Consider the following 27,562-nt stretch of genomic DNA (forward strand, 5'->3'; position numbering starts at 1 on the left):
CACCTTTACCCATTTCCTAACCCTAACCATCCCATGCCTAACCCTAACCAAAACTCAATTCACACCTTAGTCCTAACTCTGACCCCTGACCCAAAAACAGGGTTTCCCCTTGTGGGGACCAAGAGGAAACCCTGTTTCTGCCACATTTCACTGTGATGTTCTTTTTTTATTTCTCCAGACATGATGAACATTTCACTTTTTCTTTTCACTCCACAAAATATTTCTCCTAATATCTTGAGGATAATCCAGGTGTTTAATAGTCGATGAGCGATATGTCCCAGTTTAGACTCGAATGATGAGTATTAACCCTTACTGAGCCAACTGGGGCCTGATGTGTTACAGATGCTGTCCTGGGTTTATTTCTGGGGACACGAGTCTGTGGGCTTACGTTTTGAAATCTTTTGGCCTCCTCCGTCTCTTTTATCGGTTCTAAATGATTTCTAGATTCTACACGGTGGACAGACATCAGAAAACTTAACTTACTTTACTTTTTTGATCTGAGACATTTTAAGTGTAAGAAAAAGGCAGAAACAGAGACTTATTCACATCATGTAAGACATGTTACTGCACTATTCTGTGGTAGCATGTAATATAAACCTACAAACATAATCAACCTACAGTCTCTGAGCATTATCTGCTAATATTCATTTTCAGCTGTAAGAGATTCACCCTAAATGCAAACATGTACAGCTCTCTCTGTATGGAAATGGATGTTCAAACTCTTTCCGGCCACTGGACCATTATCATTCCAGATGGATCTTCTTAGTTTATTTCCACGTCTAAGTGGTTTCCCAAAGGCAGCCTAACTCTTTAGACAATAAGAGCGCTCACAGCACCTCCGGCCCAGAAAGTAGTGATGAGTTGATTTCAGCTCATTTCCATCTTATTTCTAAAGGAATTGAAGAAAGATTAATTTATTGTGCGTTTCGTTTTACTGGTGGGGAAAGCAGGAGATAATGGACATGCCCCCACAGAGGGTCTTAAAAGGATGAGCCTGAAAGAATGACTTAAATCCCCTGATGAAATCTGACTCCTCAATTACTTGTAAAGTGCTGCATAGGAGCTGGGTTGACTTAAGGGTCATACGTTGGTGTGAATGATGAACATTTCAGCTCAGAGGTGAACTCTGCTTGATCAATACTAATATCCAGGTTATATTTTCACTCAGTGAAGAACATTTGTGTAAATTTCACACCAAAACATCGTCTTGTCTTTTGTCTGTGTCGTCTAACGGCAACTAAAAGTCTGTATTATAAGGAAGATGCCTGACCCTGAAGTTCATGACACAAAGATCGAAAAGTGAAGTTATTTAGACAAACACCGAAGGAAAAATGTACTAAAGATAACATTTTGTGGTTTTAATATTAGATAGTTATTGTGTGTTTTAAAAGTTTTAATTTATATAAGTGTGCAGTTCATTCCTAATATTCATGAGGGTCAGAGAATTTAACCTATAGACTGCAAATACTTGAAACTCTTAGGACTACCAGATTTAATCATTTAAATACCAAATATACCTTAATATGCATTAAACCACAGAAGCTAATTTACTACCTACCTTATCTCCACTCTTTGGTGTTCAGCCAATCAGCGCCAAAGAAAATATTAATGTAGCTTCGGGATTGGCTGCTTTCTAAATGTATGTTCTCACATCTGAAAGAACATGGTGAGAAACGTCATTCATCACCAAACAATTAGAGGATTTAAATGATATTTATCAAGCAGAAAACAGTGTTTGAGCAAATCATCCTTCATTAACTGGGCTGTTGGAGCCCCACAGTGTGACATGCTGGTTTACAACAACATGTTAATGTTCAAATGTATGCAGATAACAGTGATTTTTACATGTTGGAAAATGTCAAAAATATTTTTTATTCTCACATTAGCTGTGAAAGGAGTCCATTTAACATTTTAAATCATCATTAGAATAATTTGATTCTATGTTGAATATAAAAAAAAATTGCGATTGGGCTGCACAGTGGCACAGTTGGTAGAGCTGCTGCCTTGCAGCAAGAAGGTTCTGGGTTCAATTCCCGGCCCCAGTCTTTCTGCATGGAGTCTCCATGTTCTCCCTGTGCATGGTGGGTTTTCTCCAGGTACTCTAGTTTCCTCCCACAGTCCAAAAACATGACTGTCAGGTTAATTGGCCTCTCCAAATTGCCTCTAGGTGTGAGTGTGTGTGTGCATGGTTGTGTGTCCTGTGTGTATCTGTGTTGCCCTGTGACAGACTGGCGACCTGTCCAGGGTGACCCCGCCTCTCGCCCGAAACGTTAGCTGGAGATGGGCACCAGCAACCCTCCCGACCCCATTAAGGGACAAGGGTGCAAGAAAATGGATGGATGGATGTTTTTTTTCTAAACAAGAACCTGAAAATATAAAACTTATAAACGTATAATATCTTATGCTTCCTGTCTGGATGTTATCATCTTTGTCTGATTTTTTTTCTCATTGATTATCAAATTTTCCAGAAAGAACTCAATTCTACTTTAGAGCCACTTTTCCAATCATTCAACTCCTCCGTGTGTCGGATGGGAAAACCCTCCCTGACGGATCCTTTGCAGCATCACATGCTCATTTGTTCCCATTTCTGTATATTGACAAATGCTCCACTCCACGGTGAAAAAGCGGCGCAGCAAATGAGCTCATCCTGCAACTTAGCTGAGGACTGCGTTTGCTTATGTGAATTTTTTAGGAGTGATTGATGTGAGCCAGTGTTGCCCCACATAGGCCTTGTTGATGTGTTTGAAGGCTCTCTTTTGTCAGCAGATAGACAGTGCAGTAACTTGAGTGGCACCACACTGACTCATCAGCCTCCTGATTGCATGACTTCAGCCCCAAGTCTGACTGGCCCTGAGTGAGAGACGATCCATCAAGAATTTATACCCACCGAGTTCGGATCATCCAGCCGGTCCTGGGCTCTCAGTGAGACTTAACACTGATCTGAGGTGGCTTCATCTTTTCTTCTGTTTGTCCCCGCAGTGGTAGACAGCTGAACACTGCCCATATACCCATTAAGCCTTTGGTGCCCCATAAAATTCATGGCCATAATTCAGAGCATGGCTGAAATTGCAGAGCTGACAGCGCCTGTCCCAGTGAATCAGAACTCAGATGAACGAGAGGTCTGGAGATGTCACCAACATAATAAACGGGCGTTTGGCCCACAGCCGCTTTTGTTTGAGAAGCCTGCGGCCCCGGGGCAGGGCAAAGGCTAGTCCCCGTCTAACGCGTGCAACTGCTATTGATCCAGCAGGGATCGATGTCCTCTGGCGGCTGATTTAGTTCCCCTCCACTACCTGCTCCGTCTCTCCTGTAAGCTAGCGCTAAGTACGAGTTTCACATGTTGCTGTCGGCATGTTATCAAATCTTTCATCTTTTTTTTCTGTCTGTTGCTCTGCACTTTTACTTTTTAAGTCTTTTTTTTATCCTCATGAAAAAAAGAATTATAGTTTCTCTCTCAACGTCAAACATTTTGTTTTTTTAGCATTAACCACATTTATTTCATTTTTTCTTTCTTCTTTTTTTGGGAGATTCCCTTTGATTCTGAACCTAATATTATTAGATTAGTTTCTTCAGCATTGAAATAATTTTAAAAACACATTTGCTACTAATTCATACATTAGTTAGACAGACTTGCACAATATGCCATAAATATTATTGAGATTTTTAACTGATAGACCAACAAAGAAATACAAAATATTTCTGGTTGCAAAAGTGTTTTATAACAATAAATCTTAAAAGTGAGGCATGCATCTGTAGTTGCAGCTCTCCTGAGTCAACACAGCATCCTTGTTGACGGTTATGTACTTTTGCAAGGTTTTGCACAAATACCATACTTTGAAGGTCATAAACTTTGAATGAGAAGTGTCAGACTGGTTGTGATCTGTAAGGGTAAATGAAACTAAGAAAGGATGAACTGTTCACAAAAAGCTGCAAAGAGAAGAAGCTGAGTTTCCCCCAGATGTGCTTGCTGCTTCGCCGTGGCTCTGCTGTGTTTACAGAGGAGGTGTGAGACTGCAGAGGAAGCCGTGGGTTCGCAGGACAATAGGAGACAGAGGGGGAAGTTGAACGATGGTTCTTGCAGTCCATTGCTCCTGTCATGGAGGAAGTGGTGCAGAGTGGAGGGGTAGGGGCGGCCATTAATGTTCACTGTATCATTCATAACAGTAGCACCGGCATCACTTCCTGCTAAATACCATCATTTGTCAGAGAAAAGGGCTTAGTGTCTCAGTGTTAGCATTAGAGGAACATCAGCTGTGCACACACACACGGTAACTATGACGATATCTGTGAGGGACTTCCTGTCCTGTTCAAATGGAAACGTGCAGCTCTTCTTTTTACGTTTGGTTTTATCTTTGGAGCCTTTTCCACATAAATGCTCCACTGCTGGTCAGAGCAGAACGGTTTCCTGCTCCGTTACAGGAATCTGTTTTCTGACTGCAAAATCTCACAGAATGAGATAAGAAAGACAAGATGGGCTCCAGAAACTCATTTTTGAGAAAACTCACAAAATACAATTTCCTACATTTTGTGATCAATGATCTGTTTGCACTATAATCCCAAACATATTGCATTTAATACAAACACATGTCAACGTGTCCTTATAGGCCAGAAGATCAAATCTGTTTTCAGGCTCAAATATTTCCTCTTTAGCCAAAATCACAGTGACACAAAATATTCCCAATAAATCAATATTTGACGTGAATATTTTCAGTTCTCTTCTGGCTGCACACCTTTGTCCCTCATCTGCCAGATGCATTAATGTATGTAATATAATTATATTAATGTGTGTAAAATTGTGATAATTTGACATGCATCAAAAATAATGACCATTTTTCAGTGAACAGTGTTTTCAATCTGCATGTCACAAACAGAACTGGCTTATAAATGGTCACTGCTGTTTGCTTTGGTTGTAATTTACATAAAATACATAAGCAAAGGCAGCATTTCCCCTAAATGCATGGATAATAACTAATGTAAACATTAGTGAACTGCTTTGGAGCATGTTGACTTTTTGCTTGTTCAGACTGCTGATCTTCTTTGGATGCAGTTTCCTTGCACACATTCGGTATCTGTGAAGAAATCACTCTTTAAGTGGAACACCTGCTCTGTTCTTCTTGGATTTCTCAATTCAGCTAATTCCCACTCAAACATTTCAGTAAAGCGTTGGGCTTTCTAAAGTTCAAAGCTTTATGTTTTAAAAGGAAATAGAGGAAATAAAGTGTGTCTTCTCATCCTGTAGCTGCCAGATGAAACATTCTGACCCTGGTTCTGCTGGAGGTTTGTTCCAGAGAGTTGTTTCTCTCCACCATTGCCACATGCACTCCCAGGAAAAGTCAATTTCCTGGGTTGCTGAGATACCTATTTGCCAACTGGCATTTTAAACTGAATCAATCAAAGTCAAGATTGGATTAGACTCCATGTAATAGAATCAGAATCTGTCCAGATGATTGGAAACTTCTCAGTTTTATCATTGTTGTTCCCTCGAGTCACCATTTTTAATCTTTCCCTTAAGTGCATGTCTACTCACAAGAAGCTGATAGTTATTTTATAGTTGAGAAACTCAAAGGAAGGAGAGGAAAAAAAACATTATTGATGACTACAAAGTAAAATGCTTAATTTGCAACGTCTTCAACCAAATTATAACTCATACTGAAAGCTGCTGAATTTGCATAAATCTCATTAGACTGCAATGAAAGGGGTTCATAAATCGTTATATTAATTAGTCATTTTTTGCCACCCTTTCATAGGAAAATGGAGTGTATTAATAAAACGAGAGGGGAGGGTGAATGTGAAGCCTAATTGGTTGCTGTGTTAAGAGGTTTGGTGCTCGACTGACAGGTTTGATTTAGTCTGGCTTCACTTCTTTTGTCTGACTAAGTAGCTTCAGAGACGGAGTGGGGAGGGTGGAGGCGCAGGTATGAACATACATACAAGCATCTATACGTTTAAGAAGATCTATCAGGCAAAGGCTGACTGACTGGATCAAACTGCAGACGTTGACTGTCCAGTGTCGGCATCCCTCAGAGATTTACTCATGTTTATTTTCATTAAACCGCATTTTGAGGTTTGACTCTCTGTCCGTCTCTGTCAAGTTCTGAAAATTCAAAAGGAATCATTGAACTTTGACGAATTAACTGGACTCTCCTGTAAAATATGAACTATGTCACTGCGAAGATCCTCAGCAGAGTGAGATGTGTGACTACTTAAGAGTTTAGCAGAGTCAGAAAGGACTGATAAAGCTACACAGGGTCACAGCTGAAGTGTTTTCATTTTAGAAAAATGTTATTGTCATTGCTATTACCTGTGGACATGGGAGCTACTTTTAGTTTTTTTTTTTACAAAACCATTTTACAAAATCATTTCATACCACTGGGAATTAGCATTCCCAGGCTAACAGTTAGCTGCTACCCGGCTTGCATGACACCTGACCCCACCAAGCAGGAGGTGTTCTCACCTGGACTCACCTGGACGCCACGTCTATCTGAGACCCAGGGGCCAAAGGTCGCACAAGTCCTCAGCTGTAAACGAGTTATTCACTGAAAACTGTTTCAAAGAACAGGAAAAAGAAACAACAACTGGACTACAGTTAATGAAAGTTGACCAAGGAAAACATTTGATTGATTGATTGATTGATTGATTGATTGATCTCTAGAACAAAGAAAACCACAAGTTGTTTGTTTTACTCGCGTTCATTCCTCACACCTGTCTGAAAAACATAAAATCATATTTAACTCACCAATAAATTACTGCATTTTGTAAGTTTTTATTTTTATCATGATTTCCACTTTCAGCCAGAAAAACAATTCAAAAAATTTACTTCCTTATAACTTTTAATGCCTCTTCTTTCAGTTTTCTTTTGTTGTTATTGAATGTATGGGAAATGTCAACCAGACAAACGGAAGCATTCTTCTACCCCATGCGACCTCTGACCTTTGCTCCTCCCCTGCAGGTTCTTCGGTGGCCCAGCTCAAAGCGACGGATCCGGAGGGGGAGCCGCTCATATACGGCGTTTCAGGAGAAGAAGCCATGAAGTATTTTTCGGTGAATAAGGAGACGGGCGTGGTCTGGCTCCGACAGCAGCTCGACCGCGAGGTAAAACATGCAGACGTGGTTCTGAGTCCTGCACCTGGGAATAGAGAGGAAAATATGCGACGGAGAGTAAATTTTCCAGCGATAACAGAGAGCAGCACGGCAGCACATAGAGTTATTTTCTGAAACATGCTTTTCTGTTTGACTGCTCTGCTCTCTTCATGTATGTCACGTCTCCATGGAAATGTGATGCTGATGTCTCTGTTTCTGCACCAGACCAAGTCAGAGATGCAGGTGGAGTTCTACGTGAGCGACATTCAGGAGGTACGAGGCAGGACTGAGCTGTGATTTTCATGTCACATGCTGACACCGTGAACATAGCCTGACCACGAGTCGCCTCCGTTTCTCTCTCATCTGTCTCACTTAACAAAATTTATGTGCAAAAATCAACTGACTTTCAGCCCACGCTCCCCTTGATCATTTATAATTCCCTCTGCACCATTTTTTGCTGTTAATCTGAGTCCAGCCGTTTTGTGCTTGATGCATATATGATCTCCTCCCTCAGGTGGTGAAAGATACAGTAAACATCCAGATTGGAGACGTGAATGATAATGCACCAAACTTCCACGGGCAGCCGTACACGGTTCAAATCCCCGAGGTAAGAAACTCTTACATTAATTGCATATGGAGAAATAAACAAAAATCTGAGCCCATGTTTCATTTCTCTTATCTGCAGTTATCCAAAGTTCTTCTTGCAGAAATTTTAAGTGACAGATTAATGTTAGAAGTCCCATATCTGTTCATGCTGATGTATGTTGTCTGGTAAAAGTGTTCATTCGTTTTCATATTTGTCACATTGTTCGGAGCCACGTCGGAACATGGGGGACATTTTGTTCTCGCGTTCCCGTGAAAAATGACAGCTTCCCATTCAATACTTTTACATTCACTCACAATAATGTGCTCCTCGGTTCATGGAGCCTCTTGAAGTCTTTCTGCTGCAATCTATGGTTTTTGTTAAGGTTTTTGAAGTTAATCTCACATTTATGACATATCTGAAGTTTTGCCTTTTTCTTGTGGATGCACCACAAACTTATGTACAAAATGCAAAAATAAAACAGGCCAATCAAAGTTTTTCCATTTCGTTCTGTCCTTCACTATCACTTATCACATGTGATAATATAATATCTCCGTCTGAGTTGTGATTGTGTCTTTTCCGTGTTGGTATCTGAATAGTTGATTTTCATCACATTCTGCACCAAAGAGTAAAGAACGGAGAAACATGTTTTCACTGAGGAGCTTTAAAGTTTTAACACAAAGTAACGTGATGATTTCAAAACCCAGTTTCTGCTGCAGATGTTGTCCTCCAGCTCATGTTTAGACCGTCAGCATAACCTCCTTTAAATAAAGGGAAAAGCCTCCCTGCAGCGGAGACCTTAATCTGCACTATAGTAACGCTTCCTCCAACTTCTCTGTCCTCTTTCCTCCTGCCACCTCCCTCCTCCTCCCCTCTGTTTCTCCATCTTGGCGTCTACTCCCTGCTTTCTCCTCCATCTAATCCTTGATATGAAGTAATTGCCAGAGTGAAGTGAAGGACTTCAAACAGGGGCTTGAATCTACACACAAAACACACCCACGTCTTGTTGTGTGCTTACACTGAGCACATACCTCTCTGAGTCCTCACCAAATCTTCAAAGCCACTGGCTTTTCCTCTCCCTGATCCATAAAGTCAGACAAATAAATGGGAGAAATAAGGAGCATTTAGATGAGGCTGGTTAGATCACCCACAGCTGAACTGATTTTCTTAGGCCAGTTCCTCGTTTTTTCTGACCTGGTCATGTTAAATTAGAGTTTGACTCAGCTGCAGCCATTATGCTGGTTCAGGAGCTCCACTCATTCCACTCTGAATTAAAACTAGACATGCACCACTTTTTATTTGAGGTCTGAACTGCAGGTTTCAAATTTAGCCAACTCTGTAACAATTACAAATCTATTCTCCTAAACTTTGTTTTAATTCAACAGATAAATATTACAAATATTGACCAAAAAGGAGAAATGTGAGTGGACACCCAGTATCCACAAGAATGTTACTGCTTTAGCATGTACAGTGGAAGCCATCTTGGCGCTAACACAGAAGCTAACATCAGTGTTGATCCTTATTTCCACTCTTGAGGTTTCAGCCAATTAGCACCAAGGATAATAAATTCACTGTGGTTGTTTTTAATCCAGAAAAAAAAAAAAACTGTCCAAATTTCTGAAGTCTTTATTTGATTTTAACTTTTATAAGCTTCAAATGAAACATATCAGTAAACATTCTGCTGTTCTCAGGCTAAAGAAATCTGACTTTTGAGTATTTCACCAAAAGGAAATTGTACGGTTTTGATCGGACTAAAAGAAGAATCGATAATGGTTCAGATTGGACCCGGTACTGAGATCGGATCAGTAATCTGGGATCCACTGTGTTTCTGCAGGACAAAGTTTTTAAACTTGCAGACAAATAACTGATGCGTGTAAATAGATATATGATTAACTAACGATTTTATAAACTGGACATTCATATTTCATAAATATCAATACATTTAACAGATTTTATTCAGGCTTAGCGGTACAGGTGGAGCAGTATGTGTTGGATGTGTATGGTTTTGTGAATTGAATCATATTTTCTGCAGCAGCACCATGAACGCGACAGGAAGTTGATATTTTTGTCCATCCTTTCATTTTGTATCAGTCATGATATCTTGTAGTATTTGGAGATGTTGGCAGACTCTGATGGTCAGAATATTCATAATTTATCTAAGTGTTGGTTCGATAAAACGCTAGTGTTTTTTTCTGTGGTGACTCCTGATCTGTCATGGAGACTCATGGTGAAACGTTGCCTCGGCTCATGAATGCTTCATGACTGTTCAGGGCAGAAACATTTCTTAAATTACATGTTAGAGCTGGATGGCAGCTCTTTAGCAACATTCTCCACTCAAAAAGCCACATTTGACAGCTGCACCTTTTTAAAACTACCGCTGCAGTCTGAAGTCCGTCAGGCATTTTCCGCTTTCAAAAGCCTGTAGTTGACATTAGGCAGCGTGTGAATGCACGGATAAAATGATCATTCTGTGACAAATTATGTAATCATCAGTCTTGTAAACATTTATGCAGCTGAAGTTATGGCCAAAAACAGGAGAAGTATATCTGTCAGTGCTTGTGCAGTTTATTAGCATCAGTAGGGAAAAGGAAAGGCTTTCTGGAATATTTCTCTGTGAGAAACAGTTTCCAAGTTCTTCTGTTTTTATTTAGTGCTGCCATTAAACACTATTTACTATTTAAGTGACAGATTACAACTTTGGCAGGGGTGGGACTGTGTGGTCCATAATAACTTTTTAATGTTTGCTGTAGCATCATAAGAATGGCCAAACAGATGCTTCTTAAACTTCACTCTGTCATAAATGATGCCAGGTAATTTGAAAATGATGTAAAGATGATTTAGCTCAGTGCTACGTGAGCATCATTACAAAGCACTTCTGCTTTTTTAAAGTTAAGGCAACTTTTATTACACTTGATCACAAACGCAGCGTTTTTTACCCTGATTTATCCTTTATTATCCGATTATTTGCTCTTTGTTTTCCTGTAAATATTAGAACTCAAAGTGAGCAGAAGAGTCTTAACACTATTTAATGCAATTTAAGTGGAGTGTCATTAATAGTTCTTTAAAATTAAAGTACATCCTGGTTTGTTCATGTTGATATTCAGCAGCAACCAATTTCTACTAGATCTCTTTGAATTTAAAATGTATTTATAAATAAATAATAAGTACCTGTGCAGATTGTTTTTAAAGGTGATGCATACAGTAAACTACATGCATCTGCAAAGAAAATGTTAACTTTACTCCTGTGAGACTTGAGAACTGACTTGAACAGATGACCTGTGAGCATCTCAAGGTTCTGAGCATCTGGTCAGAACCTGAAGTGGGTCAGAACATCTCCTCCTAGAATAATCATCTGCGTTTTCTAACTTGAACAGTCATAATCACACACGCAGACTTTGCGTATTTGAATACTGTATCAGAATACTGCAGGTGCAACATGTTTATTCATAAGTCTAAATGATTCGGCGTGCCTGGCTTGCTTGATAAATGAGACACGCCAAATTCGTTCTGATTTCCTCGTGTCACAATAATAATGCAGCACAAATTCCAATCTGTGCACTGAGAGTCCTTTATTAAGCTTCGCAGCTCTTCCACTTGTCTCTGACAGACTGGGAAGTCGACAAATGCACATTGTTCATCTCCCTCTAACCTTTTCTGCACCTTATCTGGTTTCCCCACGACTTTCTGTACCTGCATTTTTATGGCCTCATTACCTCTGTGACCCCGGCTGACCTCTAGCGGGCAAAGCAAACATGCTGGGACATCACTTCATCACGCTGTCACTCACTGGACATGCCACAGTAACTGGGGTTAGAACACCATCAGCACATCAGAGACAAAGAGGGGAAACGATGACGGACGTGAGAGATGAAGGAGCACGAATGAAAGATTGGCAAGAAATTCAAATTATGTGGTTTTACACAACTAAAATGTCACAGAAAATAGGAGATTGACTGAGGCAAGCAGAAAATAGCGGAGTATGTTTGCTGGTGTGGAGCGATAGACGGGAGCTGATGGGAAGTTTACCTCGGGCAGAAAGGCCTCGTTAACGTGGGGCTTTAAATGTTTGACCCTTTTCCTTCCTGCAGGGAGACAAAACATCCGTCACCAAACGGCAGCGATGGATTAGAAAAACAGGAACTTTTTGTACTGGTTTAAATTCGTTGTGTTTATTATCTATTCGTGGACAGTCTGTGTAAATAACTGGAGACACTTTGGTGTCCTCTTAATGAGATAAAGCGCTTTACAGTTACAGATCATTTACCATTTTTAACATTAATCTTTGATTTCTCTTAGGATTCTGTTTGCTGCCATCATCAAGCTTCTTTATTCCGACTGGATATTTGATCACTTTTCTATTAATAAGGTTCAAAAACGTAAGCACCACCTGAAAATTGAGCAGCAGAAATGTCAAAAATCACCCATTCGCAATTTGTTTCCATTGTGCTGATTTAAAGTTTATTAACTAGTTTTCTAAAACTGAAGTTAAAACCAATGAGTGTTTCAACCAGGGGCTGCACAGTGGCGCAGTTGGTAAAGCTGTTGCCTTGCAGCAAGAAGGTTCTGGGTTCGATTCCTGGCCGGGGGTCTTTCTGCATGGAGTCTCCATGTTCTCCCTGTGCATGGTGGGTTTTCTCCGGGTTCTCCGGTTTCCTCCCACAGTCCAAAAACATGACTGTCAGGTTAATTGGCCTCTCCAAATTGCCCCTAGGTGTGAGTGTGTGTGTGCATGATTGTGTGTCCTGTGTGTCTCTGTGTTGCCCTGCGACAGACTGGCGACCTGTCCAGGGTGTACCCTGCCTCTTGCCCGAAATGTTGGCTGGAGATGGGCACCAGCAACCCTCCCGACCCCACTGAGGGAAAAAGGGTGCAAGAAAATGGATGGATGGATGGATGTTTCAACCAGACGTTGAATCCAAACATGCAAAATGGTTTTGGATGATAAACCAGGCTGACGTCAGTCTGTGGATGTTCAGGCTCAGACCTGGAGATTGGTACCTACATTTGGTGATGGTTCCCAAAGTTACAGAATTTATGCCTTAAAGTTGGTCTTTGCCTGGAAAATATTATTTTCTTTCATTTCCATGAACAGTCAGCCAGAATTATGCCAGAAGTTTGCTGATGGCCACAAAAACTGCATGTCCCTCTGAGGAACATTTAATGTTACATTAATGGTGATTTAGCTGCATGTTTGAGGTTTTATATTTAATTATGATCACGTGATGTTAGAGATCATCCCCCTGCCCAAGGAATGCTTCAAATGCATCTTTAAAGGCCCGTCGTTAATAATAAGTCATCCTGCCCACAGTGAGTGTGTGTGAAGAGGTTGGCCTGTGCAGCAGAGAGCAGACAGAAATGTGAGTATGAAGGTGAGCAGTGCAGTCTGTGTGTTAATGTGGTTTTAATTTGTGGCTCCATAAAGAGGGTGGAGGGGAGCAGGTGGGCTGCGAGCATTTCCTCTGTCACTGCTAATGAGCTGCCCAGATTTACAGCAGACACATCCTCTGGCAGCCAGCAGCTACTGGGGAAAAAACAAGAGCGACAACGTTTACTAGAAACAATGTTTTGAAAGCCCGCGCTCCACTGCCAAACCAATGTTGAGTGACAGACTGAGCATAAAACATGCCGATTTGCACGTTTCATATTCTGTCAGTGGGACAGTCGACTCGACCGTCTGCAGAGCAAAAGGTTTCTGTTCAGCCGGCTGTGAGTTCGCTGCAGCTCCAACGGCTTCTCCATCTACCTACATGCAGGTCCGTCCAGCTGGCTGACCCTCACACACTCCCACTGGGAGATGGCATTTATCTTAGAGCCATTCTGAGGGGATCAAACACCAACAACTCTGCATCTCATGTCACTTTTATGCATTTTCAACAGATGTCCAACAGTTTTGTCTATGATAGTTTTTCACGCCTTTATCCTTCAGTTTCTGTTAGTCTCGTGTTTTTATGTCTGAGGTTTTACACTTTTATACTTTTATGAGATACACTTTGATGTTCTAAAAACAGTTCAGATCAAACATTTACCTGCTCTCATCATGGGCTTTAATTGGACCCTTAATGAGGGATTTCAGTTTCGATTACGTGAAAAAAAAAAGGTTTTTATGATCAAATCAGACTGAGTTATTTGGCCCCAAATTAAAACGTGTTGTTAGATAAGTGAAGGTGAAATGTTAATTATTCGAGTCATCATTCCCCTCTGAAGAAATAACTTCAATTATTTAAAGTTCCTAAAATAACAATGTTTTTATTTTAAATGAATGTATGTTATTTTCCTGTGTGTTTGTCATTTTGGTTGAAACTCCAGCTGAAGGCAAAACTCTGAAAGTATTTCTTTATACCATAACTTGTACTTTCAACTAAAACGTAGTTCTGTCTGGTTTTATCTTCTTGTCAATATTCCCCTTCATCGTTCCCTTCAGTGGACGTGTTGAGGTTTCCAGCCTTCGATAACACAGTAATGAGCCACATAACATCGAACTGCAGACTTTTCAACAGTCTTTATGGAACGTGCATAGAGGGATTTCATATGTTTGCTGCAAGGCCCGTCGGTCTGAGGCTCCAAAATGATAGATGACTAAACTTTATCTGTTTACTGTCTCTCAGGTGTGTCAGGCAGATGAAGAAATCTCTCCTCAGCCTCTATTTTCTATTAGTGGTATCTCACTGTCCCTCTGTAACCTGCGGTAAGCTGTTCTGAGCGTTTTCAACCCTGTTGCACAATGCAGAAACTCTGGGTGAAAGTCAGACACTGAAAGGAAGAAAAGCCTCACATTCAGGAGTAATGTTGCTTCATTTGGCTTAATAGCTCTCACAATAATATTTTACTGTTACATTACTTTATTCTTCGGAAAACGCTACGTTTATTGTCGTCTTCTAAAGCTTTGGGTTCTGCTCGGTGCTGCCGATGTGCAAACGGTTTGGGAAAGAGATGAATTCAAAGCAGAATCATTTCAGCCTCCCAACAATTGGCTGCTGCTTTCTGCAAAACAAAAATCAGAGTTGAATATAACAGCATTTCACAAACACACACACTCACTCACACACACTTACTTCAGACAATATTGGCAGAGAGTTTGAGAGCTTCTATTATGCCTCTGAATGAGTTGTTTAGGGCTTGATGTGGGCTCTGGCAGCATAACAGAGGCACCTGCTATTTGATGTGCCCTCTGCTGCTGTCAGGTACAACATAGATGAATCTGTTATATTCCTTTCTTCTTTGCTTTTGTTTGCTTCTAAAAGCTAAAATCCAATCCCTAATCTTTGGTAGCCTCATGCCCTGTACCTTAGTAGTTTACCATATCAGAAGGTAATTTGTTTATCAGGTTGCTCCAACATTTCTCTTGCAAAAGCTTCTGGAGAACATTGAAATGTGTTTTTGGTGTTCAAAACATTTTCTTTGATATGAAGGCAGAACATATCTGTGATTCTAACTGGATGGACAGAACTCTGCAAAAATATTCTCAACTCTTTTGTTTTCATTTTTAATTTATGCGCAAAACCAGCAAAACATTGGATAATTGTGACGACAGAAAAGGATGCCTTACTCTGCAACTCTTTAGGGAAATGTTTCTACCTGCTTTGTCCACTCTTCTTAGAGTTGATTTTAATCTATTAGTGTTTGTTTTTCAAATAAAAATGATTACAAATCAACACTTTGCTTCACAGCTTTGCATGACTTCCCAAACAAATCCCAAATTTGTTTTTGGGTTAAAAAAAACTAATTTCTTCTATAAATAACCAAACACACTTCCCTCTGTAGCCAAGGTTCGATTTTGCTGATAATTATTTTAAACTCTTCCTTCCAGCAGTGGGATTGAATGCAGTGAAGTGAGAGACGTCTGGTTGATTCTCCCTGACATTAAAACCGGGAGTCTGTTGGGACGGATGGAGGGATTTAGGAAGGAAGAAGAGGAAAAATGGATAAAGTCAGAGACTTAAATGGGAAGCAGTCGGCATTTTGCTCATATTTGAACCTGCTTATAATATCTGTCATCAACAGAAAGAAAGAAGTGAAGTTTTTCTCCAGATTTCAGTGGCATTAAAACACCTGGTTTTTCCTCACCTTATCTTTTATTCTCAAATATGTAGACAATTGATAATTCCATTTAAAGTGTTTTTTCAGGTTTTCTTTCCATCTGCTACATCATTATTTCTGACAGCACTGATTAGAAAATTCCTCTTGATCATCCTTCAGAGGACCATCAAACTTCTGCACTAACTTTCCTATCAGTTCAGTAAAACCCATAAACTGCATATGGCCAATTTGTTGAGTCCCAGGATGTTTAACCAGCTGTTTGCTCACATATTTCATGCAGAAAGAGTTTCTCCATCATAGTAGTATTAAAATTTGCAAGAACAGAGAAAATAATCAGAGAGCCGTCTCTCTTATGAGTGATGATTCATTTTTGGGCTAAAGCGAGCGCTTCGGGGCGAATGGCTGCCTAAGTGAGCTGTCAAAGAGACTGTTTGCCCTGTACAACAATTTTTCTGTCCATCCTTTCCAGTCCAGAGGTTAATGCAACAAATACTGCCGGCGCATCATGCATGCTGTCACTCGTGAAGGTAAATCACTTCCTATGCCTCTCTTTATCTTTCTGTCGTTTACTTTATCCCGCTAAGCATGAAGAGCACCTTGCTTTTGGTTCTGTACAGTGATGGGTGCAGATTTGGCTGTCAGGAAGCCAAACTGTGTTTATGAGTGAGCAAAGTGTGTTTTAGAGACAGAAAGGCTCACGGAGAGGGGAGAGAGGGAAGAAGGAGGCGCACAGAAAGACAGAGTTTGGACTGAAGGGGGAGAAAGAAAAGCTCCAAACGCCATTAAAGTTTGATTCACTCCTCATGTTTTTGAATAAATCAAGCTGTCGTTCCCTTTCTGTGCACTTCCCACCCCACCATGGCCACTTGCACCCTGCCTTTGGCTCTCCTCCTCTCAGCAGGCTCCATTGTGAATTCAGACGAGGTTTTGCTCACATGAACGTCAGACATGCTTCCTGCCCGTCTCAGTATTTTTCACCTGCTTTGGTTGATGGCATGAAAAGACATTTGTCCCCTGAAAGATTGTCTATTAAACACTAAGTTTATCTTTGAAAATAACAATTGTTTTGTTTAAAATAATCATTTATGAAACAAGGAAAAACAGAAGAAATCTGTTAGGGTGGAATATATTTTTTTTATCTCTGGTCAGCTAAATGTTATTTATTTAACTTTATAATTTTTAAAAGTGTTTTCAGCATTAGTGTTTTCTATTTAACAGTAGTAGGCAGAGAGAAGCCGGGAATCGAACCGGTGACCACTGCGCTGAGGATGCGAGTTTCCTTTAACTGCTGCACCTGCTCTATACCATATGGCGCCTAATTATCCTTTTCTCTAATACTTAAATACACAAATCCTTTCAATTCTTGCTTATTTCTGTCTAAAGTTTCCCTCAGTAGATATTTATAGCCTTTTTTGATTTAGAAAACAATTAAAAAACCTCGTTACGTCTTCGTTTATTCAGCTAACAGCGCAGATTTAGGCTTGACAGTGTTAAAGTAGGCCACAGCAGGCGGAAGTGGGAATCACAGCAAACTTCCAAACTATTTCATTTAGCAGATGTTTATGCTCCTGCTCACAGCCCATCTTAGTCAAATATCTGCTTAATTGTCAGGCTGTCAGTCTGTGCACAGTCAGATGTGCCTGAGAGCTTCATCGTTTCCTCATCCTCCACCACAGAGCAGATTAAAGATGCTGATTTATAAAAATGGACTTTTAAGTTTATAGAAAACATGTTGTAATTAAAACAGTGTGGTAATTGTAAGATTACTTAACTTTCATTCATTCTTTTCTCCCCCTGTGTCTTTTATGACAGAAATGTTATCAACTCAAACTTTTTGCTCTGGGAGCAAAAATTGGCAAATTTAAACAACTGGGCTGCCAAGAGTTTAAATTTGCCTTTTTTTTGGCAAAAGTCTTTAAATTAAAAGTTATATTTAAAGATCCAAAACATATAAAGGGCTTTGGACTGTTGCCTTATTAAAAGAAAACACTATCATGCAGCTTTCTGTTATTATAAACTCTCGTGACCTCAAATATTAAAATAAAGGCTATTTTAATATTTTTACCCTAAAAGTATTTCACCTATCAAACTATTGTGTCTTTTAGTTATTATTTCAGTAATGTAGGATAATGTGAAGTGTTAATATTATTTCCTAAACATTTTAATTTTCAGCTCAGTCTGACATGAACCACGTCGTCTCGTGAGACAAAGAAGCTCCTGGTAAAAACGTTATAACAACGATTAATCTGTCAGAGGAACAATAATCTCAGCCACCCGGGTTTCTCTGTCCTAACAGACAAGCTCTTTTGTTTAGTCAGTGTGTCCATGTACTCAACAACGCAGCTGTAAGTGAGAGTTGGAGGAGTGAAAAGAGACAGAAGGCTCGTACTACCCAGGAATTTCTCATTAACATGCAGCTGTCGAAATGTCCGATGTTGGAGTCCGAAGTGGGACGGCTCCATCCCTCCGTAAATTATTTCTAAGCAGTTAAACTGCTTCTCCTTTTTCACTCTCACTTTAGCCAGCTAAATGTTTGTAATCTGTCAAATTAAACCCAGTTAGACAGAAGATAAATGATTTCAATAAAAATCTTTCATATGTCAAGTTTCATCATTCCAAAAAGGAGAGTATTCTCTTAATGTCATGGTTTATTTTCTCATTCGTCGTAATTAAACTGAAACAGCCACAAATGTTAACTCTCATTACCCACAATCCCTTTCCTCTTTCCTCTCCTTCTCAGCTTTGCATTCTGGGATGTCTGCAACATTAATTAATGAAGTTGTTCATTTGACAGCCGCTTCCCTCCATCGTCTGTTCAGACCAAGCCTGGAGAAAAACTAGATTAGAAGAAGATAATATTAAAAGACTAACTAACGAGATGAAACCCTGTAGATTGTAATAAAGATATTTATTAGAAACCTGCGCAGCAGTAATTTCAGAAATCTGCTCGTCTGAATGAGGGAACTGCAGAAAGTCTGAAGAGCAAAGAGGCTTGAGAAAGACGCTGAGAGTCTCTGACACGTCCAGCTGATGCCCCGTCTCATCGATAAGATGTCATTTCATATGACGACACATTGCCACCTAATAATTGAGAGAAAGAGAAAAATGAGTAGAGTTAAATATGGGATACATGCTTCCTTTCCATAAATGATTTTTGTCATTTTCAGTTGAGTTTGCTGTAATACAATTATTCCTTTCATGCTGTGATTTTTCCATTTGCTTACTTATCTCTGTTAACCAGCAATAAAAGAGTAAAAAGAACAGAACAAATATGGTAAAATACTGATGTCTTCATGCCAGCCACACATTTAATCAGAGTTTTTACTGATAGAGTCTGAATCCAACACCTACAGCCACCTGATCACTACATAGTTTATTAAAACCTCTTAGCCGCCATGATGACACTGATGGACCCGTTGGATAACATGTAGGTGTTTCCATGGATACCAGGGTTTGTACCTTACACACGGCACCAGGATCTGCTATGACGGCCGGATCTCTGGACATTGGTTTTCCACCTAGATAAGTAAAATATAACCTGCTGCACAGCAAAATGTCTCAGATATTGATGGAGAAGCACAACAAGCCGCTCGTCTGACATGAGGACCAACATTTTCATCCAGGCTCCCTGCTCTTTGTGAATACACCTTAATATATAATAGACTGAAATGCTTCAATTGCACAGCTCTGTTCTTCCTGTGATGTTAAGGAAGAGAAACTCCTGATATCATTCATGACCTTTTTTCCCTCCAGATTTATCTCGTATAAAGATTTAGACACCCCCTTTGCCCAGTTCTTCATGTGTTTAGCATGTTCTTGATTGCTCGTCTTTAGGCTTTTCTTTCTCATCTGATATCTTCTGACTGTTTTTGCAACATTTGTCACGAACTTAATATCGGTTTTCATTAATATGTCATAATATGACGTCCACCTCGACCTTCCCTCTAAGCCATTTACTCCAGTTGGTTCAGATTTTGCCAACAGAAGTTTCTGTAGAATCCAAGTAATTCTTGTCATTTATGAACTTCACCCCATTCAGTCTCAGACTCTGTTAGTTACGTTTAGCATGTTTCTTACCAGACAGGTATGTGAGTATTTGATGTGATGTTGCTTCCAGGTTGTTAGAAGGTTTGTAGTCTGTATGGTAAAGATCCAACGGTCGCGTTTAGTATTTCCTGATAATCAGGTGTTGCTGTTTCTGGATCTGTTTCATGGAGACATTGATATGTGAAGGTGTGTTTTAATAGAAAGAAGTTCTTGTTCTTCCTACTCCTGCTTGTAGAGAAACTGCTACTGTATGTTGTGTTTACAACCCGTCAGGCGATGAGGCCCTGCAGCTCACTGCATTTTTTATGTTGACATCAATACTTCATCCATATGAGCTTATCAATAATATTGACAAATGGAAAGCTGCATTTGTATGAAGCAGAAACACTGTTGTATGTTATATAGAGAATTATATCAGGATAATTACGTGGGCTGAATAAACTGCATCATGTTTGTATTTTGATTTTATTTAGAGTATTTGGAAATCTTTATTTTTTTACTTTAAAAGTAGATGTTTTGAAATGTAAGTGTAAAAGGTAAAGTTAAGTTAACACTTGCAGCATATATGATGGTGTCTCCATCTAAATTCTGCCATGAACGACATTACAAGCTGCCCGCGTTCGTCCATACACAGAAATTACAGGCTTCACTTCATCTGGTCCCTGAATCCTCCATGAATTCAAAAAAAAATACTGTGGACTGATTAAACTCTGGGTTTTATGGGCAACTGTGAAAAATATGGCAAAATAAATAAATAAACTCAGAGTTTCTCAGCCCYCCAGGCAACAGACGTTTATATGATAATCAGCTCTGGTCTAATTTGCATTCAATTCTGTTTTAAAAAATGACTTCTTTAAAAAGAGAAATGGTGAAGGATAGGAAACATTATGAGAAAGAGATTTCCCTCTAGAGAAAGAGAAAATAAGCGTTTATTGTTTACTGTTATTCATCAGGTAGTTGAGGATTATCCTCATAAATTGGCAAAGTGACTTCATCATGGTTTATTTTCCTCAATCATTATATGTTTTTACCAAACCTCCTCCTCCTGATCTCCCTCCGGTTCTGCTGCTGTTCTTATCAGGAACCTTAATCTGCAAAGACTTTTGGCTTCTACTTTTACAACTTGATTTCTGTTTTAATTATTAAGTTTGCAAACCTTGACTAACGTAAATTGTCCCTTGTTTTTAAAGTAGCTAAACCTTTGCACCTAAACTCTGCTCTCAGATTTATCTTCTCTAGTTCGGTAGGAAAGTTTTCATAAAATGAAGCCCATTGTTGTCTTGATCCAGCTGAGAATATCAGCACAAGATCTGACAAAGACATGTTAATGTCACGCTCTGAGTTCAGGGCGCAGGAGGCCTGAAGGCCACAGTTTGCTCAGCGATCGAATGTTTCAAAGTCCTGGAAACAAAGCTGCACCTGAGACTCCAAGAAAATGTGTTTCCTCTCAGCACGGACACAGTTTGACGATTTCAAAATGCGAAATTATGCATGGCTTTAGGTGAAAACGGTCTGTATTTATGCAAATCGTCCCATCGCAAAAAGCATGCAGTTCTTAAACAGTATGTGTATCACTGTTTGTGCTCCACCAGAGTAAAAAGGTTACTGTCTCTTGAAAGTTGGTGGTAATTCCAGCTAAGCAGAAAGAAGCAAAAAGAAAAGAAACGTGCTGCACTGCTGGTTTTACAGAAGAGAAGTCAGAAATATCACAGCAGGTAAAAATGACCCCTTTCTTCCATTAAAGCGTGTCTGACATTTAAATGAGTCCTGGAATCCACTAAATATTCTTTAAAAAGCATGTTTAAAATTTAACATGTGAAAAAAAATGTGCCTCAGATTTAAGAGTGAATAATTACTCATTGTGTGGCTGTGATTGGGTGAAATGAGCAGGAAACCTGACATGCAGAGAGCAACTGGAGCCAAACACCAGCCTAGAGTGGCCTGTTCATTAATACTGTAAAATAATAAGACATGTTAAAAGTCAAAGAAGGCTGAATCTTTTAATCGGTAACACTTTATTTGACGGGGTGTGCATAAGACTGACATAACTCTGTCATAAACATGAAGAAGTCTTTATGAATGCTTATGACTGTTGTCATGAAGTGTCATTTGGTAAATAAGGACACTTTTAATGCAAAGTTGCTCTAAAAGTTGCATTGAAAGTCCATTAAAAATGCCAACTTTGCATTAAATTATCATAATTTACAAAATCATGCACATTTCTGTCTCTTTTTGTCCATAATGTACTCATCTTCTGATTACTGCATCCTGCAGAGTTATGTACTGCTGTAAAATATTTATTAATTATCATTATTTATTGATTATCGTTTTCTCATTTGTTGCCCTTTGGCTATATTTCTAGAGAGTCTAGTTTCAGAGTAAGGAGACGTCCTGACGGTTGAAGTGAACTTTCACAGCATGCAGAAAGTTCATGTCCTGTTGGAGACGACAGTTTGCAAAGATAAGGTTGTTTTTGCAGGGTTGCAAAAAGACCATACATGTGCAAAGCATGTAGGGAATAAATATAAATAAGATCATTTCATTTGTTTGCCAGAGAACGTTCTGACCCACCAACTGTAAAACTCTGCATTTCTCCTTGTTGGCACGTAATTAAAGATCTGGAAGTCTCTAAATCTTTTGATTTCTTTTAAATAAACAAAGTTTTCTACCATGCACCAAGTCACAGAGCTTAAATCATGTCAAACTGGTTTTGTTGACCATAAGTTGACTGCACCCCATGTGTCTCCACAGTCACCAGGCTTAAATCCAACAGAGCACTTTGGGATTTAATGAACTGAAGCGTCACTCCGTGACTGCAGAGCAACAAAGTCTCTGAGGAAAGTTTCTGACACCTTGTTGAATCATCAGCAGTCCTCGTCATTCTGAAGGCTGCAAGGTGTACCTAATATATTGTCCAGTGAGTGTAGCTGAATGCTAACCTGTGTCAGTAAAGCTTGGCCATGTATTTCAGTCTGCGCTTTGTTCTGAATTGATATGGATAAGATTCTGTAGCTGATGGAAAGAGGGTACAGAAGTTGCTGATTTGGCCCGTCCTTGTACCCGTCCCCTGGGATCCACCCATCTGTCTCTCTCTGGCTCGGTGGATCCCTGCGGCATGCTGGGCCTGATTACCTTTACATTTAAACAAACAGCTCCGGCTCTTTGGAGGCAGCCAGCCATGAGTACTGACAGGGGGGGCTGAGGTCAGGCAGTTGGTGGAGAAGACTGATTAGGTGATAAAAAAGTTATTTATTTTCCTCACTGATAAAAGCCTCGGTCCTACACAGAAACACACACAGCATTTTGTACTCTGCCACAGAAAGACCCTCCATCTGCTGAAGTGATTGCCTAACATTTAGACGCTTAAATACCACATATCCTAACAAAACAGACACTGCAAAACCGAATGTCGATTTTACAAGATGTCCGCCGTCTCATGGAACGGTGATTGAAACACCATTACCAATTAGTACTCTACATTCTCACGCATACCGTCCTTCACTTTATCTCCGCTCACATCCTCACAGACAAACTCGTCCTTGTCTCACTCCCTTTGCTGTCTGATGGTGAGAAATCATTTGATCCGGCTGAGCGCTTCCACAGAAATTTGCTCCGTCTGGCCAACGAGTGGACCAGGCGGAAACAAGCGCGAGAGCAAGATGGAAAGAACGGAGGTTATGATGGGGAAACATTTTTTACCATCAGTTCCTGTACAGTACACAAAGACTCTGTCCATAATACTGTACGTCCGGCATTATGTCTTCCCAACCAATTTACCAGAAATCTATTGGATACAGGAGGTCAAATGAATTGTCAAGAAAAGGCTAACTGTCAGTTCTGAAAAGAAAGGACCCAAATGATCACAGGTCTGGAAAATCAGGAGCAAGCTTGAAATTAGTTCATGGAGGTTCAAAGTACAGAAACACCACAAGAAAAAAAAACACAAGAGGACTGGATAGAAATCAAAGTAACGGACAAACTACGCTCTGAAACAACCCAGTCAGAAAAATCACCTGCAGTCTAAAGCATAATTAGTACATGTCTGTCTATAAAACATATTCTTTTCCCCATCAATATACTGATATTATGAAGACAGAAACCTGAACAAAGTGTCAGACATCTTTATATATCACAAAAACAAGCACATCAACTAATCCACTAGATATTTTGAAGTGCAGCGTTTGTTGTTTTCTGGTTGAAGCAGAGAAAACAGGCAGACAGGAACCTGAACTCAGCTTAACGAAAAGCTTTAATGAGAGAAACAAGGAAAATTCAACATTTAACATGACAAAAGAACTAAAGTACTGACAATAATCTAAGGAAATCTGTTCAAATGTACAGGCAGCACAAGAACAGACTAAGAAATTAAATGTAAAGAGATGAATCTCTATGGCCATTCTACCAATAAAACACCAACACAAAGCAAACATCTGCTGATCGTGTCAGTGTTTGAGGAAGTTCGCTCATCTGTTGCTTTCATAGCAGCTTCATCTATTATAGAAAAGCTTCAAAGTTTTGTTTAATGGGCAGGAGGATTAAGTTGTTCCACACAAACATCCCTCATCTCTGTCCTAATGGACGATGCTTTGTGCACCGTGTTAAACTGTTCCCACAAAACTGGATCCATGAAAATCTTCATTTTCTTCATAACCCCGACTCTTAAAAAACAAACTTTACACTGGATGCAATGCATTCTGGGAACCACCGCTTCCTGGTGCTCACATCTGTGAGTACGGAGGTGATTGTAATATTATAAAGTAAGCTAAGCTCTGCAGGTTAGGGGTTTTTCTTTTATAAAATTTCATTTTGCTAAAAAAGAAACCAGATGAAGGACATTTAGTTCAGTGAATCAGTGAATAATTGATAAGCTAATTTCAGATGTGAAATATAGCTTTTGAGTGTAACCTAGTGATTAATGTAGGTGCTGTTGTTGATTCATCATTTCTGCCACAGCTGCTTTTGAGTCGCTACCAGCAACTTCAACTTTTCCCTTTAGTCTATCTCTCTGCTTTGTGTCCAAACGGGAATCTCATTTAACAGGAATTCTGGTTTTCCACTTAAATTTAGTGATTTGCTGCTTTTAACATCTTTGGTTATATTTCCTTCCTCATGAAACCGTTTCACATTTGCATCCTTACATGAAGATGTCTTGTGCAGTAGATGCCCGTTATGACAGAGTTAAACAAAAATGCTTTTTATAAGTTAAAGTTTTAAAATCATTTTAAAACTATTTGGTCACTTGGTAATAGCAGAGCATGTATAAATTAAACAATGATTGAATAAGTCTTACATTTTTCCTCACTCTATGTAATTTCTCCTTTTTTCTTTCTTTCTTTGTTACAATACATGACGGCGCGTAAGTTATAATAACGTCAATGGCAGCACGACAGGGCGGCGCATGTGGGCGGCGTTGATGGAGGGGACGGCGGTGGAGGGAGGCTGGGAGTGAAAGGGTGAACAGAGCCGGTGCAATCACATGCCTGCTGGGTTGGAAGCGGAGAGCAGACAGTTGGGGAGGAACTGAGAACCTTGTGCGCAGTGTAGGTGTAATCATGGCTCTATTGTGGGAAACAGTTGGGCCTCTGAAGCTGCCAGCAGCAGGGGGGTGCAGCCCCGAGCGCTGCCCCTTCAAATCACCATGTCTTTAACATTTCTGACTAAATAAGAACAAAAAACTGTACTCAGAAGTCTTACAGTTTGCAACGGCCTTTACCAGATTGGAGAAAAGTTAGCTTGAATTCATCGCTTGGTGAAGAGGGATTTTTGGCTCAGCTGATCATCAATTGGTGCAGTTGGAAGCAAGACACACACACGGCTGTTTAGCAGGAAGAGAAATTACTTGGTCAGTTGGCCAGTTAGTAGAAATATTGGTCAATAATGTCTTCCTAATGGAGCAGGAGCTAACCCTGGTTGTTGCCTTGGAGAATTGTGGGTTTTTGACCTGGATGCCTAAGACACTATTGTATCAGCTGACAGCTTGAGTGTTTACAAAGTAACCAAATAGTATTTTATTGCCTATTGTAAAAGGAATTGGAGAGTAAGAACCAGAGCTGGATAACGTGTTGGAAAAGGACGGGGCCATTCCCACAACGTCCAGATTCAGCCTGGACAATTCCTTGGCAGCTGAAAGCAGATTCAGATTCTATTACTGAAGTTAAAGAGCTCCTGAAAACCAGCCACATCCCATAATCCAGTTTACACTATGTAATCTGGTAACCTAGTAACTGCTAACCCCAGAGATATGTATGCTTGTCACTCCAGATCTACAGCTCCAGAGTTAGCAGCATGTGTAACTGAGTTGTTCTTATTTCCAGTCACTTCCACTTTGTTGTAATTCCACTAATACCTGATGCTGGAATATTTAATGATGGGAAGATTTCAGAACTGGACTTATTGCACAGATGGTTTCCCTCACAGAACCTTTCTGGAATGAACCGAGCTGCAGGGAGAGAGAAACCCATTCCTTCCCGAATGTTTGTAGAGGTAGTCAACCTGCCTGGTTCCTGGATTTCATGCATCCGTGACCAGGGAAGTGATTGGAACCTCTGGATTCAACGTTTTGGGTGGATGACCGAAAACCTTTGGAAATTTATCCATCCATCCATTTTCTTCCGCTTATCCGGGGTCGGGTCGCGGGGGCAGCAGCTTCAGAAGGGAGGCCCAGACTTCCCTCTCCCCAGCCACTTCTTCCAGCTCCTCTGGGGGAATCCCAAGGCGTTCCCAGGCCAGCCGAGAGACGTAATCCCTCCAGCGTGTCCTGGGTCTTCCCCGAGAAATTTTTTGGAAATTTAGTGTGTTTCCAATCAAACATGGATGGAATTATTTTCCACTGACGTGTGAAACCTGCTTGTAAAAACAAACAAATGGACATTAGTAGTTTCTCCACTCTACTGTTAAAACATTTTTCTCATATTGTTTGCTTCTACACGTCTGTTTTTCCGTGTTTTTGTGGCTGTTGTTGGTGGGTAGATGGGTAGTTCAGAGCTTCTTCAGGAGCGTATGGAGTCAGATGGAGATCAGCTACAGGAAATGACCACCTTGACCCAGGACAGGACGGCTGCATGTGCTTTTACTGCGTCACAGTGAGAATCACCACAGTGAAGATGAAGCAATGCAGCAGCGTAATGTTTGGTTTTTATTAAGTCTAACCCCCAAATCAACTAAACTGTCTAAATAAGTTATTTTTAACACGCTAACTTTATGTTTCTGTGCAATTTTCACTTTTCCGTGTCAATTTATTTAGTTCTGCAACCTCATAATATTTAAATCTTATTCAGAAAGCATCTAATTATTTGTAATGGTAAAAATGTTTTTGTGAAAGATGATTTTTTTATGTTTCATGCAAACGTTTTAGTAATAGTCGAGAGTACGAAATAAATATTGTCCACTATTTCTTACCGTATAACAAGTATTTATTGTTATCTGCAAAATCAATAACTGATAACAGAATTTCACAGAGCTGCAGCTCTTGCCTATCGACAGTGATCTACGGATCATTGACTGAAAACCACATGTTGAATATATAAGATTTTCAGAGAGAAAAATCAATGCTGTGTCTGTGTTGTTGAAAGTAGAACAAATTAAGTTAAAGTCTAAAGTGATTTAAATACCACAGCTCTGCTTCGAACTCCTTAAGGTCATCCTGAAGTGAAGCTGGAACTTTCATAGGAAACACAAGGAATATGAATTAGCTGTGGTAGAGGGACAGCTGTTGGATAAATATTTTTGTTGGTTTTTTATTTATTTCACTTAATACGATTTCATAAATTGTCTCCCTTCTGCACTGGAAGCAAATGATTCGTCTTTCTGCTTCAC

At 39.9% G+C, this 27,562-nt stretch overlaps 1 protein-coding gene across 2 annotated transcripts in view; it reads left to right on the forward strand.

Moving 5' to 3' along the window:
* cdh23 (cadherin-related 23) overlaps positions 1 to 27,562 on the forward strand; it is a 191,421-nt gene that overhangs the window by 34,909 nt on the left and 128,950 nt on the right. For both annotated transcript variants that reach the window (XM_008430094.2, XM_008430095.2), the window contains exons 4-6: positions 6,950 to 7,092; positions 7,306 to 7,353; positions 7,595 to 7,687. In XM_008430094.2, the coding sequence (XP_008428316.1) occupies positions 6,950 to 7,092; positions 7,306 to 7,353; positions 7,595 to 7,687 (284 nt within the window). The remainder of the gene's footprint in view (positions 1 to 6,949; positions 7,093 to 7,305; positions 7,354 to 7,594; positions 7,688 to 27,562) is intronic.

The sequence above is a fragment of the Poecilia reticulata genome, linkage group LG15 (assembly GCF_000633615.1).
Source record: "Poecilia reticulata strain Guanapo linkage group LG15, Guppy_female_1.0+MT, whole genome shotgun sequence".
Classification (NCBI taxonomy): domain Eukaryota; kingdom Metazoa; phylum Chordata; class Actinopteri; order Cyprinodontiformes; family Poeciliidae; genus Poecilia; species Poecilia reticulata.